Consider the following 18,165-nt stretch of genomic DNA (forward strand, 5'->3'; position numbering starts at 1 on the left):
TTAAAAAGGGCACTAGCTCTTTAATTTCCAATCGAATGAACCTGTTTTGAAGTTACTATTACAACACTTTTTATAAAAACCTCATACAGCCTCAGGGCAGAACTTTAAACCATTACCTTTAGGGCTTTTGGAGAGTATCCTTCTCAAAAATATATGTTCTATCTGAAAATCAACTACGTTGAACAAAATGGCTATCTTAAAATTTTGACTGGATGTGTTTTGGGAAATGATGGGCGTCGGGGGGGGGGGGGCTAGTTGCACACCAATCACTTTCAACTATTAAAAAGGGCACTAACCCATTAATTTACAATCAAATGAGCCTGTTTTGAAGTTTCTACGACAACGGCTTTTATAAAAACTTTATATGCACCCAGGGCATGACTTCAATCCCTTGCCCTGAGGGTTGTGGGGGAGTTTCCTCCTCAAAAATATATTTTCTATCTGGAAATCACCTACGCTGACCAAAATGGCAATCTCAAAACTTTGATTGGATGTGTTTGGGGGAATAATGGGCGGGGAGGGGGGCTAGTTGCCCTCCAATCACTTTCGAATATTAAAAAAGGCACTAGCTTTTTGAACTTCCAATTGAATGAGCCTTTTTTGAAGTTTCTACGACAACGCCTTCTATAAAAACCTGATATGCCCCAGGGTATAACTTAAAACCCTTGCCCTGAGGGTTTTGGGGGATTGTCCTCCTCAAAAATATATTTTCTATCTGGAAATCAACTACGCTGAACAAAATGGCTATCTCAAAACTTTGATTGGATGTGTTTGGGGAAATGATGGGCGTGGGGGGGAGGGGGGGCTAGTTACACTTCAATCACTTTCAACTATTAAAAAGGGCACTAGCCCTTTCCTTTCCAATCGATTGGGCCTGTTTTGAAGTTTCTACGACAACGACTTCTATAAAAACCTTATATGCACCCATTGCATAACTTAAAACCCTTCCCCAGAGGGTTGTGGGGGAGTATCCTCCTCAAAAATATATTTTCTGTCTGGAAATCAACTAAGCTGAACAAACGGGCTATCTCAAAATTTTGATTGGATGTGTTTGGGGGAATGATGGGTATGGGGGGGGGGCTAGTTGCCCTCCAATCATTTTCGACTATTGAAAGGGCACTAGAACTCTCGATTTCCAATTGAATGAGCCCCCTTTGAAGTTTTCTACGACGACCCCTTCCGTATGAAGTGCCTCTGGAAAAAAAATAATAATAATAAAACATTGGAGCCGTATGGCCTTTACTATCCAAAGCCCATAACTGAAGGTTTGTAAGAACCCCTCACATATACTCCCCCCTCCAAATCCCCTGTGTTTCATAAATCTTTTACTCATCTTGAAAGTAAAAGATTATTGCGAAAACAAATTAACTTAAACTAAAAACTTTTCAATTAAAAATCTACCGAAAATTAAGCTTGAATGATCTACAATTTTGAATCAAACCTTCAAACTTCACTCTGCGATGAAGCATGTGCGCTAGTTCTAATGGTGGTAATTGAGGGGAAGGGACGTCCTTGCCCCCTTATTTTTTGCTCCTGCCTAGGTTACTTTTTCTGGTTATCTCATTGAAAAAGGCACTTTTTTCATTTAAAAAAAATGGGCAGAAAGAAGGGAAGTGCACTTTATGGGAATGTGCTGTCAAATTTATAAAAAGTGACTAAGCGTAAATATAAGCTTCTAAATGCGCCCTTAAACAGCTTCATAGGTTTTCAACTGAAACTAAGGAATAACATTAAAACTTAAAACGAACAGAAATTATTCCATATAAATAAAGAAGTTCATGGCAGGGTTGTTTCTTCATTAAATTTGAATAAAAAACGAGCAAAGATTAATCTAAAAAAACAAAGTTTTTCCAAGGGAAGTAAAGAGCAAAGTTGAAAGTTTCAACGGACAAAAATTATTGCTTCACAGCCTATCTAATATATGTCAATCAAACTAGTACAAATAAACCAACTAAATATGTTTCCCTGTGTTTCTAGGTTTATAGGGAAACAAGCGCTTTACTGAAAACACAAAATAATATAGGAGTTTTGGTACAGTAAAAGCAAACCAATTAAGGAGACTTTTTACAGAATAAAACTATTATCAATCCCTTTTAGGATCAATTTCTTTGAAGGTAAATGAATATTCATTTTAGGACTGCGGCTTTTTTTTTTATCGTTTAATATGGTATCACTTCTGCACGATGGCTCATTTCAATGCCTGGCTGTCGTTTTGTTTTTAAAAAGGAAATGTCATGATTAATTTGTAGACAAGTTCGAAGTAAAGCCATCTTTTTAGAATTAGGATTAGGACTATAGACTAGCTTTAGAATTTGTATCATACGTAGCTTGAAATATTAAGTCTTATTTGATCTTCATTTCAAGTAATACTAAAGCATATTTCGTACATTTGAAGATTGTTTATTAATCACTATTGATATTATAACCTATAGCACTATTGAATATTATTCCAAAATGCTACCTGATAAATCAATCCAATAATCTGTATGCTGATCAATGACTTTGAAGGTTATTAAAAGAATATTTAATTTTAGCTTATGTTTTTGAGGTAATTTTAATTGTATATGTAAAATTACTGATGTCACAACTAGTGTAAGACTATGAAAAGCTTTATAGATTGGTTTATTGTTGTCAGGCTTCATACTCACTTTTCACTCCCAATCAATATTCCTGTTTTTAATACTTGATTTTAACTGTTTTCACTAAAGCACTAGTTTTCTATAATCCTAGAAACACAGGGGAACATAATTAGTTGGTTTATTTGTACTGGTTTGGTTGATATATACTAGATAGGCTGTGAAGCAAGAATTTTTGTTCGTTTTAGGTTTCAACTTTGCTCTTTACTTTCCTTGGAAAAACTTTGTTTTTTTAGATTAATCACTTCCGGAAACTACCCTACCAATGCGAAAATCTATGCTTCAGCAGTCGCTCTTAAAGAGTTACGACGAAATTCAAACTTTAGCGTAAAGAGTGAGGTCTTGAGGAGGGGAAGACCCCCTCATATGCTTAATAATTTATATTCGTTTTTGATTTTAATGTTTTCCCTTACTTTAAGTTCAAAAAAACTTGTATTTTTTAATTAATTTCGGATAGCATTTTAAATAGTTTCAGGAAATCTGGCTCCTCCTCCACGGAAAAACCCCTCCTCCCAACAGATATGTCCTCTAGACAATTCATTCCTGGGGAAAGTCCACAAGGGATAATTACCCTTAATATCTTCACTTGTAAAATTGAGTCAGCAAAGAAAAAGCAAGACATAAGAAAACTCTCGCATGATAATTCTGGCAAATTCACTCTGTGTAAGATTTCCCCTGAAAAATTCCCCCCCCCCTGGAAACATCCGTCCCTGTGAAAACTTTCCACAGCATAAATCCCCCCATGGGAAAGATGTATGTATACTTCTCAATAATAAATACTATATGTAAGCAATGGGCAAATTTTTTAACTTAAAAACCTTTCCCCAGGGGCTGTAGGGGATCGTGGTGTCTCTAAAGGCATAATCAATCGGACTCTCAACTTTGCTGAACAAAATGGCAATTAAAATGGCTAGACCAATTTTCTCAGGCTCCTAGGTCTTGATGGGTGAGACTAAACTTAATGACACTTATATACTCAGAATTGGCATAATAAGCCAATTGTTTTGATGTATCTATTGGTATCAAAATTAGGCTTTTTAGAGCTTAGGTTACTATTGATCCGGGTTGCTCCTTACTTACAGTTCGTTGCCACGAACATTTTGATTGCATTCAAAACTGTGCCCCAAAAAGTTAAGATTTCTCATTTCCAAAAGTCTCTAGTTTCATTATCTGAAATAATCATATTGGTTATTTTGAGGATAATCAAGTAATTATCATATTTATTGGTGGTAAACATGTAAAATACAAACTTCGATCATCATTGCATCCTAATAAAATGTGCTAGTCTTAAAATATTTGGCAAACATCTGTTTCACTGCCTGTATTTTATGCGAAAAAAAAAAATGATTTAGGAGCAAATGCGTCTCAGACTATGCAACATGGACATTATAACACTTTTATATGTAAGTGTGAACTTACCTTTCTATTTTGTTTGATGTTTTATCTTTGTTTTACCTTTCTGTCTTTCTCTTCAATAAAGGGGAGGTCTGAGTTATGCTGGGCAAATTTGATTAAATCGGAAAACATTGTTTGATGAGTAGGGGGTCGTTCAGAAACGAATGCCATCTTTTTAACAGCCCTCATTTTAAAGCTGATTGGAAAGACGGAATAAAAAGCCCTTCTTTGTGCATCCAAAGTGATTTAATCGTCCGTAAAGGAATAATAAAAAAATTAATGCTAAGGAAATGGGCTGACCAAAGCATTACGAGCCTTAAGCAATAGGAAGCATAACTTTTGGGCCTATTCTAAGGGGAAACAGATTTTTTTTAAGTTTTATTCTCTGTGTAAGGGCATATTGACCCAAAACATTATTGACATGAGTTTTAAGCATTTAATAGAAATTGTTTTGCCTTTTTTAGACTAATTGATAAAAGATAAAAGATGTTTTTAAACTGTCATAAGGAGCTCCTTGCAAACTTTCTACGACAAATCCTTCATACGAAGAGCCCTGGTGAAAAAAATAAATAATACATTGTACCCACATCGCTCTTTACTTGGCAGCGCAATTTTCTTTGAAAGTTTATTCAAAAAAGAAAGAAATAATTGGATATTCCTCGGTTATTATGGTGATTTAATAAATTCACATTTTGTACCATATTTTTCATCTAAAAGCTGTATAATTAGATTGCAAAACTGAATTATTTCGCTTTACAAGAGAACTCTCTCTGTCACGGTCCTTTTAAAAATGCTTTCTAGAGAATAATTTTCTAATACGATGGTACTACATTTTGACATAGTTTAACCATTTTCTACTTCTTCTTAAAGGTGGCTTTTAATTAAAACCACACCAAGAATCAGGTACGCCATTAATGAATTTTAGTGACTCTGATGAAAATGGAAAGTTACTTAAGATCATTCTTTATACGATTAAATTGAAAGCTCAGTTTTTTTTATGAAAGTAAAAATTGACATTGAAATTTAAAACAAAAAGAAATTGTTTCGTAAATCAGAACGGCTACCACCCCCTCAACCTCTATTCTTCACGTCATAATATGACTAATACTTAGCTGAATATGATTATTCTGCATATGACAGCGGGTTCCCCCTCCCTTCTAACGTCTGCTCTTTACACTAAAGTTTGATAAATGCCTCTAAGAATGATATTTTAGTTACTATAGGCTAGAGTTTGTTCTTTTTTATAAATACAATGGACTAGAATCTTTACTATAATTTAACATAAACTTCTTTAATCAGATATTTAATATATCCTACATCGTCAAGTGGTTAGGATGGTACAATGGTAAGCATACTAGTGGTTATGATAGCTGGCATTAAACAAGATTGGAAATAAAAAAACAGTTTTTAGTTACGAAATTTTTTAATTTAATTAAATTTTGTTTTTTAATTACAATAGGCATTATAACCTTTAACTTCGGTTTGAATGAGCCCTCTCAAAACATTCTAGGACCACTGGGTCGATACAGTCAACGTTGAAAAAAAAAACGACAAATAAACACGTATCTGTGATCTATTTTCTGGCAAACAATAAAAATTCCACATTTTTATAGATAGGAACTTGAAACCTCTACAGTTAGGTTCTCTGATACACTGAATCTGATGGTGTGATTTCCATTAAGATTCTTTGACTTCTAGGGGGTGTTTTTTCCTTTTCGCGAAAATAAGGTAAATTTTCTCAGACTCATAGCTTTTGATGGGTGAAACTAAACTTGATGAAATGGTTATATTCAAAATCAGCATTAATATCCAATTCTTTTGAAGTATCTATTGGTATCAAAAATTTGTTTTTTAGAGTTTCGATTACTATTGACGCGAATCGCTTTTATTATACAGTTCGTTACCGCGAAGTGTTACATACTATAAATACCGGTGAAACCTGGATCTTCACTTGAAATTTTTCCCTTACTATAGGCTTGAGTTCGGCCTTTACTATAATTAATTTAAAACAAACAAAGTTTTTCCGAGGGAAGCAAAGATTGAAGTTGAAACTTAAAACGAACAAAAATTATTACTTCACTGCATATTTAATATTTATTAATATAACTAGTACAAATAAACCAACTAATTATGTTTCCCTATGCTTTTATGATTATAGAAAACTAGCACTTTACTGAAAACACAAAAGTCAAGTATAAAAAACAGGATTATTGATTTAAGAGTCAGAAGAGAGTATGCAGCCTGACAACACTACACAAATCTATAAAGCTTTTCATAGTCTTACACCAGTTGTGACATTAGGAACTTACAGTATACAATTAAAATTATCTTACAAACATAAGCGTAAAAATAAATATTTTTTAATAACCACGAAGTAATTGAACAGCATACAGAAATATCAGATTGATTTATCAAGCAGCATTTTACTCTCACAAGCTATAATACCAATAGAGGGTGCAGTGTTATATTGTAAGAAATATGCTTTAGTATCACTTGAAATGAAGATCAAACAAGACATAATACGAACCCGGGAAATCCGATTATTTCTCTCTATACAAGAGTGAATTTCAAGCTATGATCCAAATTCTAATGCTAGTCTATAGTCCTAATACTATCAATATGGTCTTACTTCGAACTTGTGTACAAACTAATCATGACCTGTCTTTTTGAGAACCAAACCGAGAGCCAGTCATCGGACTAAGCCATTGTGCAGAAGTGACACCAAATTAAACGTAAAAAAATAAGAAAATCCTAAAATGGATTGTTGCTTTATCTTAAAAGGGATTGATAATATTTTGATTCTATAAAAAGTGTTCTTAATTGGTTTGCTTTTACTGTACCAAATGTCCTATATGTCCTATATTATGTCCTCGTATTTTGTGTTTTCAGTAAAGAGCTAGTTTTGTATAATCCTAAAAGCATAGGGAAACATAATTAGTTGGTTTATTTACACTAGTTATATTAATATATACTAAATATGCTGTGAAGCAATAATTTTTGTCCATTTTAAGTTTTAACTTCGCTCTTTACTTCCATTGGAAGAACTTTTTTTTTATAATGAATCTTTGTTCGTTTTTGATAAAAATTTAATGCAGAAACAACGCTGCCGTGATCTTTTTTATTTATACTGAATAAATGTATGCTCGTTTTAAGTTTTAATGTCATTTCTTAGCTTTAATTGAAACTATTCACAAATATGACCTATGATTCAAGTGAACATACCACTTGATGCCTATTTTTTAGGTTTCTTCCGAATATAATAATTGTTTTGGCGCGAATTCAATTTTAAACCCTTATGAAGAGAAGCTGTAACCTTTTTGCATCCTATGTACCATCCTACCTTTTTTATTGTTCTTTTTTGTATATAAATAGTTTTTCTATTTTTCTTTCCCTACTCAGCTTATCAAAAATTTGCATTTCCCCCTTATATCAAAGAACAGTATATTTCCGCTATTCGCCGAAACAATTGATAAATAGCAGAACACACTCCCTAGAGAATATGGAGAGAGAAGGTCGCATTTAGACGTTTATCAATTAGCACTGAAAATACTTCCATGAATACAATATTTCTTATGCCATATAAGAACACCAAAATTTTCATCATTCATATTTTGAACTAGCTCATATTCACTAAGCAATAAATTGAGGAAAAAATGAATTCCATGGATTCAACGAGCAATTTTCAACAAAAAATGGTAAGTCTATGATACCATTTTCCCAAGGTTTTGAATGGAAAATATTTATACCGATAGCTTGTTCTATTCAAATATTTAATCATATTTACTAAAGAAGCCACTGGCCATAGAGAATTGTCCCTCCCCTCTCTGAAAAAATAAAATTTCAAACAAAGTATCATTAGAATAAGAAATCACTAATATTCTAATGAAGGGAGTGTGAAGGAGAAGCAGGGTTGCCACCCCTAGTGATTTGTCACTATTTCTAGTTATCTTTTATGTTGCCTAGTGATTTGTTTCTAGTTAGTTATTTTCGTTCTAAAACTAGTGATTTTTACCTAAATCTAGTGATTTATGATTCTTTGTTTTGATATGAAAATAAATTTCCTTTGTTTAAAAAAAAATAAATTTATTAGCAATTTGGTCTTCAAGGTGGGGAACTGTAATTATCCAACCATGCTGATTTCTATTCCTGATCATGCTATATTCATGATCCCCATCCTGGAAAATAGGAAAATTTTCCTATTTTTGCACAAAGTTTAGATGATGCTTTGAGTTGGCCTATTGAATTGACCTTTATCTTTTTTCTGGATTCTAATAGAGGCTTCACTGAACGTTTGTAGGAATACTTTGCAAAAAGGAAACTTTTCAAATTTTTAAGCAAGATGATTCTCTGAGATAAAGTCTAAGGCCATTTCTTCATTATGGATTTTTAGGCAAATCTGCCCGTATTTTTTTTCAGTCAGCCTCAGTCTCTATTGGTACTTTTTAAGGCTCAAAAAGGCAAATCAGGCACAACTGAATTGGTTTCATTTCATAATAACAGCTTAGACCAGAAGTATTCCCAGTAATATATCAAGAGGGATTATATATATCAAATTCACATGTTTGGAGCGTTTTTTTAATCCTCCCGCTCCCCCCCCCCCAAAAAAAAAGTATATGTTATTGGTAAACACATGGACATTTTTTGCGGGGGAATTTTCTGTAGGGGGAGGGGGATTAAATGGGGAAGCTTCAGTGGGAAGAAAAATTTTGGGAAGGTATACCCAGAAATCTTCAACAAAATCCTTTTTATTTGGCATTCTTCCTCTTGGGATGGTCAATTTTACGTATGGACAGGATTTTTCTTGGAATTTTAGTCCCTTTCTCTGGTCCTATAATCAAATTTATAATGATGTTCAAGAAACTTCAAACTACACATTAAGTTCAAACCGTTTTGATTGATATAGCCTATTTACGGTGAAACCCTTTGAGAAATAGCACAAAAAGTGTCATTTTAGTGCCATATGGAACTTGCAGATGGCAGAATTTATAAAAAGTACGTAGATATTAGAAATAGCTTTTGAATGAGCCATTAAGAATCTCTCTATGATGTTGTATAGCCCGCTAGACCTTTTGAAAAAAAAAAAAAAAAAAAAAAAGAAAGAAAAAAAAAAAAAAAACGGGAGACAGATTAGTACTACCGATGCAAAAAAGTGATTTTCATTGTTGTTCAAGAAGGGGGACTGGAACTACCTTGTACAAGTTTTTGACAATTTTGATTCCAATGGTACACTTTTCATTTTGATCTGACGCTATTTTCGAGGGGTTTGAGACTTTTATTCGAAATCAACATAAATTTCTTTTCGCAATAAATTTTTACTTTTAAAACAAACCGATATAACAGTTTACATTCCTGAGTCAGTGTCAGATGGGAATTTTTTTCACTAGGCAGTTTTTTTTCAAAAAGCGTTTTTTAACTTTTGGTTGCTATGGGCTGTGGTTCGCTCTTTACTAGGTTGCAGCTGCCGCTGCAACCATGATACCTTGCCGGGACATGCTTTAAAAAAACGAGCCTAGAAAATGATTGAAAAAAAAATAACTGCGGATACCGATATTCCCGATACAATACATGCGCTACCAATACGCATGATACCAATACGCGCGATATCGATACGCCCTATACCACATACAGCCCTTCCCCAGGGACTATGGAGGACCATATCATCATCAAAACCATATATATTGGACCTTTGAACTATGTTAAGCAAAATAGCTATCTCAAAATTTTTATAGGACTATTTGGGGGGAGGGGCCTGTGCGAGGGGAGCTATTTGCCCTCTAATATTTTTGGTCACTTAAAAAGGGCACTTACAAATTTAATTCTTTTTCGAATGAGCTATTACACAACTCTCCATGATGCTCTGGCCACCCCCTAGCCCTTCTAGAAAAAAAAGAAAGAAAAAAAAGGACAGATCAGTCCTACCCATGCAAAAAGGTCATTTTCCTCGGTGTTCAAGGTGGGAGACTGTAATTATCCTACAAAAGGTTTTCGACCATGCTGATTCCAATGATATACTTTTTATGTTGATTTGACGCCATTTTCAAGGGGTTTCAGGCTCTTTTTCGAAATCACCATTAATTTCTTTTCGCAATAAACTTTTACTTCTAAGATTAACCGAAACAATAGTTACCATTCCTGATTCAGCGTCAAACGGCAATTTCTTTTAACTAGACAGTTTTTTTGAAAACACGTTTTTCAACTTTTGATTACTATGGGCTGTGGTTCGCTCTTTACTAGGTTCAGTTGCCGCTGCAACCATGATGAGTCAGAAAAGGTAATGTTTTATCTATATCTGTGAATTCCAGGAAAAGGGAAATTGACTACTTTAAGCCTCATATTTTGTAATCGGAATCATCAGATCTGCAATTAGCAAGACAAAAGAGGGATAACAAAGTCATCGATTGTGACAGGGGGGATGGAGGAATAACAAGACTAAGGCTCTTTCAATCTTATAGACTCAAAGTCTTGGTTGACTCTGATTTTAACAAGTTGTGGCATAAACTATTTGTGAGACCAGGACTTAACAGACTTTGCTTGTGAATACCAGTCACCCAACGAACCCCTATATTTAACAGAAACTGTTCAGAGACATTTAAACACCGTTTGAGGTGTTTAGGAGTATTTAACTAGGTACAAATTATTGTCATTAATTATCGTCATTAGGCTTAGTCACCTAAAGAACCCCTATATTTAACAGAAACTGTTCAGATACATTTAAACATCGTTTAAGGTGTTTAGGAGTATTTAACTACGTACAAATTATTGTCATTAATTATCGTCATTAGGCTTAGTCACCTAAAGAACCTCTATATTTAACAGAAACTGTTCAGATACATTTAAACATCGTTTGAGGTGTTTAGGAGTATTTAACTAGGTACAAATTATTGTGTTGACTGTAATGATAGCATACTTGCAAATATCCGTGTATCTGTCCTGGTGTTTCTTAGACTGTTTATTTCCTTTTTATAGACTTGCATAGTGGTTATCCCAAGACATTGTTTATCTGTACCATTTAGTCATGAGTTGGCGAGGCCCTTATCAGAGAAAGACCATTACCCATCGCCAATTTCTCCTGGGGCGTCATATGGAGACAAAAATCCTGCCATAGAGGTAAATTTTGGGTTTTGTTATTCTCTTCAATTTTTTCTTTAAGCTATGTTTTTATAAAGAACTTAATAGATTCTTTCTACGTGAAGAATTCGAAAAAAAATTCAGATTGTGGAGCCAGTGTTCCAGAGTCAGGTGTTCGAAATATTACGTTTATGTAGTTTTAAAAGTCTGATCTTGGTCTGGATATTAATTTAACTTATTGAAATCACAAGCGGACAAACACTTTTTGCAGTCTTTTATAAGTTGACTAAGTTACTCAACAATGTTGCAGATGAAAAATTGAAGTTGTCTTCTGTTTTTATCCAAACAGAAAATTTTGGCAGCTTGCCGTAAAAGGATGGTATATGAAATAAAATCTAAGTTTCTTTTGAGAAAATGGTAGCGCTTTTCGCTAGCCAAAATTTAGCTGAATTAGGTGATTTGGAGTGAGTTGTAATTGTGATGACTTTCCATTGATCCTAAAACACAACTCTGAGCTTGTAATATATCCTGATTTCGACAGTGCTCAGAATTATTTCGTTTTTTCAGGGGGGGGGGTCCTCCTCACATTGGAAAGTCCTTACAATTGTAATAACTCAATCTTGTTTCAAAATTAAAGAGCACTGTGTTTTAAGTTGTTCTTGTTGACCACTAAAAAATTTAACCTAGTTTTAATTCTTCCCATCTTACAGGGAAGGTATGCTGTAAGAAGACTAACATTGCATAGACCTGATACGATAGTTGAAAGAATGAAGAAAAGAAAAATGAGCAAGTTAATAAAGGATGAGTCTATGAAAGTAGAAGGCAAGAAAAATATTTTTCAGGGAAAAGTAAAGAATTGGAAAATATTAGGCGAAAATTCGCAAAAGAAGAAAAATCCAGTGGCAGTTAGACGAAAGGAACTTTTTTCAAATTTTCCTAACAGGCGCAATATCCCTAAAATGGGCAATGGACAATCCATGACTAGAACACAAAAAACTTCCCCTCTCATATCAAGCAGTACTGTACATCTACCCATGCCTTCTACTGAAATACTTGAAGAAAAAATTATCAACTTAAGAGGAGATGATCATATTTTTGGTGAAAGTTCAGACAATCCATTGATGGTTACGAAGGAGCACAATAATGGTAAAACATTTCCCAAAGAAATAAAGGAAGACCCAACAACAAGTGCTGAAACTAACTTATCAATGGAACGCCACGTTGTTGAAATTTTAGCGGGTAAAGAAATTCCATCATTCATTTATAAAATACCTTTGACCCAACAAGAAGAAGAGGTGGTATCAGATGGAGTAAATAAAGCGGATGAAAATGAACTAGCTAAAGAAACAGAGGCAAAACAACTTTCCAAAGACCTCGATCCTGTCTCCGATAAAAAATTGAGCAGCAAAATGAAAAATTTGAAGGAGAATAATATTCCTGCTGGGTTTGAAAAAGACAAGCAACAAAATAAGGATCAAGAAAACTCCGATGCAAACCAATCAGTTGAGCTTTTTTTGAAAATAGCGGACTCGGATGATTTTGGAACTGGTGATATGGATACAGGAAATGACAAAAAGCTTGAAAAGCAAAGGCAGGAAAATTATTTTGTAAATGACTCAAAGAAAGATGAAGCAAATCATGCCAGTCAAGTTGAAAATGGAGAAACTAAAATGCCTCTCTTAAAAGCATACACAAATTATGAAAAAAAAAATGGTAATAATAAGGCAAACGATCATACTAAAAATGGAATCAAACTTTCGCGTGACAAGGTTGTTCAGAACAAAACAAAAATGGAAATTTCCAGAAAAAAATACAATAAGAAAAGTCAAGAACAATCGAAGAAAAAGGCCAAGAGTCAAAGAGACCCTGTCAATACCCCAAACGTATTTGACAATCCACTAACAGCAATGATGTTTGGTATGGCTCACTTAGCGACTGGTGCAAATAGTAACATGGAGTTTTTTAAGATGTAAAAAGAAGCACAGTTCTGATATTGCATGTTTAAACTATAAACTTCATAATGTTAAAAAGACCATACAACTATTTTGAAATAAAACTTTTTTTTTCTGATTTGAAGTCAATGATTTTCATTCCTAAAAAAAAAAAAAAAATACTGGCGAAGATTTTAGCCCACAATGTAATCTGAATTTGGATGATAAAAACGAGGAACTATAACCAGAAGCAAAGAAAGGTAAAAAGTCAAACGTAGGAGTACTTTACATAGCAATAGGTGCTAAATCTGCTTTATCTGCAGTGACGGATCAAGGGGAGAGGCGAGGGGCGTGCGCCCCCGTAACGTAGTCTAAAGTAGTGTAGTTTACTTAATTATTGCAGGTTTGCGTTAATTAAACTTGCTCCTAACGCAAGTTTATCAGAACACCCTATTTTGCGCCCCCCCCTCCTAAAAAAGCTCTTAGATCCACCCCTGTTTGTCTGTGGTCAGTTCATGTTGGCCACATATTTCTTCTTCTATTGTAAAATTGGCAACTGTTTAGTATGATTTAAGTTTCCTTTTGGATATTGTGGCTCGTAATCATACTGACAGAGGCGTCTCTGCTGAATTTTACATGAGAACAAAAGTGGATACCCTGTTTTATTATTCGTTTTATATGGCAAATCCATTGGCACCCGTTTCTTCTGAAATTCTTTCGATATCTACTGTATTCGAAGCATTCTAAAGTCAAGTTCTATATATATGTCCAACGGAATAAATTCGGGCCATGGAGTCATAGACCCTAAAATGTTTTCTCTGAATGGTTTTTAGAGAAGAACCGCTAACGTTTTGAAGAGATTTGGACTTGTACTTCAACTTAGGCATGACTCATCTTGTCCAGTAAACAGCCTAGTTAAATCCAAAACAGAACCATTGTCGAGAGTGAATTGTTTTTCACCACTGTCCAGTTTTCATTGATTTTAAGTACAGTAATTTCTGGCCAGCCTATATAAGTACATCCTTTAGTACTTCTCGTTCACTTGGAGAAGAGTCTATCATCAACCATAATCAAGACCAGATGATCACCCTAATCAGCATTAGTGATAATTTGAAGTCTTTGAAGATTTTTAAGCCTTGGAGTCCTCCTCTCCTCACAAAAGAAAACTTATATCCCATCCCTAGAGACTAATAAGCATTTGCATATTTCAGTGGCGTCTATTCGTAGAAATATAGAAGGGGGCGAAAAGTGTTTTTTTTTAATCCTGGGGGGCAATTTTTTTTCAGTGAAAATACCAAGAAGATCTTATTTTAATGAAAATACCCTGTAAAGGGATTTTTCAAATTCCAAAGGAGAGAATAAGAAAACTGGAGCGAACTTCCCTCTCCCAATATATACCCCTGGTACAATTAGTAGGCGATTAAAAAACTGCTAGGTAGAGAAAGGAAATACGTAAGCCTAAAAAGGAAATGTCAAGATCATTTCTATCAAATTTAGTTTCATCCCTGTCGCTCTATCCTAGTTTTTAGATGTAGAGAATTACCAGAGATGGGATGTTAGCAAGCCCCCTTCCTCCGAGAAATATCTTATTCGTCTCGAATACTGTATCGTCCCGCATTATTATCTGCTCGTGGGGTATCAGGCAAGTAGACAGGAAGGGCAGGTATAAACGAAGAACTTAATTTCCAGGAACTGTTTTTTTTTTCTTTTAAACCCCCCACCCATGGGTGCCCTCAGGGGGCAGGGGGGCCATTGCCCCCCTGGAACTTGGACCACTAGTAGGAAGTAAATAGAAGTGTAACAACTAATCAAAGAAAAAGAATCTCTTATTTTTGTTTTGTCTTTAAGAACTGCTATGAAACATGTTTAGAATCAATTCAGAATTTAATTCAATTCTTAGATTAACTCAATATAGGTCATTATTTATCTATCTAAAGGAGACCAAAACCGGAACCCAATTTAGGGTGTAGAGTAAATATTCTTATGTGTATTCTTATGCCCTAGCAATAGTGCGATATGCTTGATAAAGCTTACCGCATTTTGGCATTAATAAAGAAAGAAAGTTTTATATACAGTAATTTAAAAAACAAAGTTTTTCCGAGGGAAGCAAAGAGCGAAGTTGAAACTTAAAACGGACAAAAATTATTACTTCACAGCCTATTTAATACATATTAATAAAATAAACCAACTAAATATGTTTCCCTATACTTTTAGGATTATACAAAACTAGCGCTTTACTGAAAACACAAAAGTCAAGTATAAAAACAGGATTATTGATTTAAGAGTCAAAAGTGAGTATGTAGCCTGACAACACTAAACGAATCTATAAAGCTTTTCATAGTCTTACACCAGTTTCGACATTAGTAGCTTTCAGTATACAGTTAAAATGATCTTAAAAACATAAGCGTAAAATTAAATATTTTTTAATAACCGCGAAGTAATTGAACAGCATACAGAAATATTGGATTGATTTACCAGGTAGCATTTTGGTCTCACCAGCTATAATACCAATAGTGAGTAATATACAGTCTTAAATTGTAAGAAATATGCTTTAGTATCACTTGAAATGAAGATCAAATAAGATATAATATGAACTCTGGAAATCCGATTATTTCTCTCTATACAAGAGTGAATTTCAAGCTATGATATAAATTCTAAAGCTAGTCTATAGTCCTAATACTATCAAGATGGTCTTACTTCGAACTTGTGTACTAACTAATAATGACATGTCCTCTTAAGAACCAAAATGAGAGCCAGTCATTGGACTGAGCCATTGTGCAGAAGTGACACCCAATTAAACGTAAAAAAATAAACAAAATCCTAAAATGGATTGTTGTTTTTTCTTAAAAGGGATTGATTCTAAAAGGGATTGATAATATTTGGTTCTATAAAAAGTGCTCTTAATTGGTTTGATTTTACTGTACCAAAAGTCCTATATTATGTTGTGTTTTCAGTAAAGCGGTAAGTTTTGTATAATCATAAAAGCACAGGGAAACATAATTAGTTGGTTTATTTATACTAGTTATATCAATATATATTAAATTGGCTGTGAAGTATTGATTTTTGTCAGTTTTAAGCTTCAACTTCGCTCTTTACTTCCCTCGGAAAAACTTTGTTCTTTTAAATTAATCTTTGTTCGTTTTTGATTAAAATTTAATGCAGAAGCAACGTTGCCATAATCTTTTTTATTTATACGGAATAATTTATGCTCGTTTTAAGTGTTAATGTCTCTTCTTAGTTTACGTTGAAAACTTATATTTAATATAATTTCTAATTATCACCGATATAGGGGAGATAACTCAGCTCTAAAAAATACTGCAAGCAACCTTGACAGCTAAGAAAAGCTTTCAGTCTATAACATAAAGTTCATAATCCATACTTCAAAAAACAATACATGTTCTTCAGGAACGTTGGTTTTTCGATTAGCAAAAAGCTGTTTTTACTCGGCCGACTTTGCCTGAAAAAGCCATAATGAAGACAGGACTTTATAAATCACCTACTGACTAGCAGAATCTAGAAGGCTTCTGTAACAAAAGAAAGCTCTTTAAGGGTTCATTTAAAAGCGTGTATATATACTTAATCACTTTTTATAAATTTGACTTGATAGCACATTCCCACAAAGTGCACTTTCGGTTGCTTTCCCATCTTTTTTAAATGAAACAATTGCTTTTTCTAATGTAATGACCCAGAAAAGGTGAATTGAAAGTCAAGATAAGCGCAGGGGCTAAGGGGGCAAGTACGTCACTTCTCTTTGATTACGGCCTCTAGAACTAGCACACAGGCTTCATCACAAAGTGAAGTGTGAAGGTTCTATTCAAAACTGTTGATCAGTCAAGCTTAGTTTTTGGTAGATGTTTAGTTGAAAAGTTTTTAGTTTTAGTTAATTTGCTTTCGCAATAATCTTTTATTTTTAATATGACTAGTTGATTTATGAAACTTACTAAGAGGGTCTGGATGGGGAGTATATATGAGGGGATCTTATAAGCCTCCAGTTAAGGGCTTTGGACCATAATTATTGCAACGGTACAGTTTTATGCTTCTAAACTCTTCCACTTTAGAAGTGGTACAAAAAGTGGCGTTTTTATTGCTATATGGCAGTTTTGGATGGTAAAATTGATATAAAGCGCGTAGATATGAGTAATAGGTTTAAAGTTTGCCTTCCCGGGATATGCCTTAAAAATGAGTGCCATTAAACATCACTGTTAAAGTTCTGCTAGCCCAATAGCCCCACGCTGTAAAAAAAATCGTTCGAGATTCAACAAAAATTGTTTGTAATTTTTATCAACAACAAAATTTAAATCTCAACAACTGAAATTGAATATTGGAGACCATTTTGGAATTCCATGGTCATTATTGAACTTCAAATTTGTTGAGCAACAAAAATGTTGAATTCCCATACTCAAGCTGAATTTTCAATTTGTTGACAAAACAAAATTTTAGATTTTAAGATCCTTGTTAGAATTCCATCTTGTTTGCTGTATTTCCAGTTCTTTTATTGTGTTTTCATAAATAGCGTTGTTCAATTTCCTAGGTCTACGGTCTAAAATCTATTTCTCAGGATTCAGTTTCCCTTTCTTCTTTCTGAAGCATCAATAAAGAGAAAAAAATAATCTCATTTATTTTACAAGAACAGAAAATTACAACAACAAATTTCTCCCAGATAATTTTATTCCTCCTAACAGCTTCATTTTTTCATGGTGGAAATCAGTAAATCAATGGCGTAGTAGCAGGCCGACAGAAGACACTTGAAAAATTCTTCCAATGAAGAAAACAGTGACTCTCGGACCTGAAGTGAAGATGAAATCAAATCGAGGCACAAATGAAAGAAAGACTTCCGCCCTTTTTCTACCTCCAGAGGTGAACGGTTGCAATAATAATGCCACGAATCCTGTCCGTATATGAATATGTTTAATTTACTCATCAGATCTCATCAAATCTCTTGTTCGCCGCCTCATAAAATCTGTGTGTTATAGAATAAGGGCTCATTCAAAAGCTTATATTTATACTTAATCACTTTTTATAAATTTGACTTGATAGCACCTACCCGCAAAATGCACTTTCGGTTGTTTCCCCAACTTTTTTAAATGAAACAAGTGCCTTTTCCAATGAAATGACCAAAAATAGGTGATTTCAAA

General features: G+C 34.0%; 1 protein-coding gene across 1 annotated transcript; it reads left to right on the forward strand.

Annotated features, from left to right (window-relative positions):
- The first annotated feature begins 3,936 nt into the window (after nucleotides 1-3,936).
- Nucleotides 3,937-13,159, forward strand: LOC148942077 (uncharacterized). Its single transcript, XM_089102949.1, has 3 exons — nucleotides 3,937-4,039; nucleotides 10,998-11,138; nucleotides 11,810-13,159. The coding sequence occupies exons 1-3, from the start codon at nucleotides 3,995-3,997 to the stop codon at nucleotides 13,070-13,072; spliced, it is 1,449 nt and encodes a 482-aa protein (XP_088959075.1). The 5' UTR covers nucleotides 3,937-3,994; the 3' UTR covers nucleotides 13,073-13,159.
- The last annotated feature ends 5,006 nt before the right edge of the window (nucleotides 13,160-18,165 follow it).

This window comes from Artemia sp. Qi Xiang Cuo, chromosome 17, assembly GCF_049724085.1.
Source record: "Artemia sp. Qi Xiang Cuo chromosome 17, ASM4972408v1, whole genome shotgun sequence".
Taxonomy (NCBI): domain Eukaryota; kingdom Metazoa; phylum Arthropoda; class Branchiopoda; order Anostraca; family Artemiidae; genus Artemia; species Artemia sp. Qi Xiang Cuo.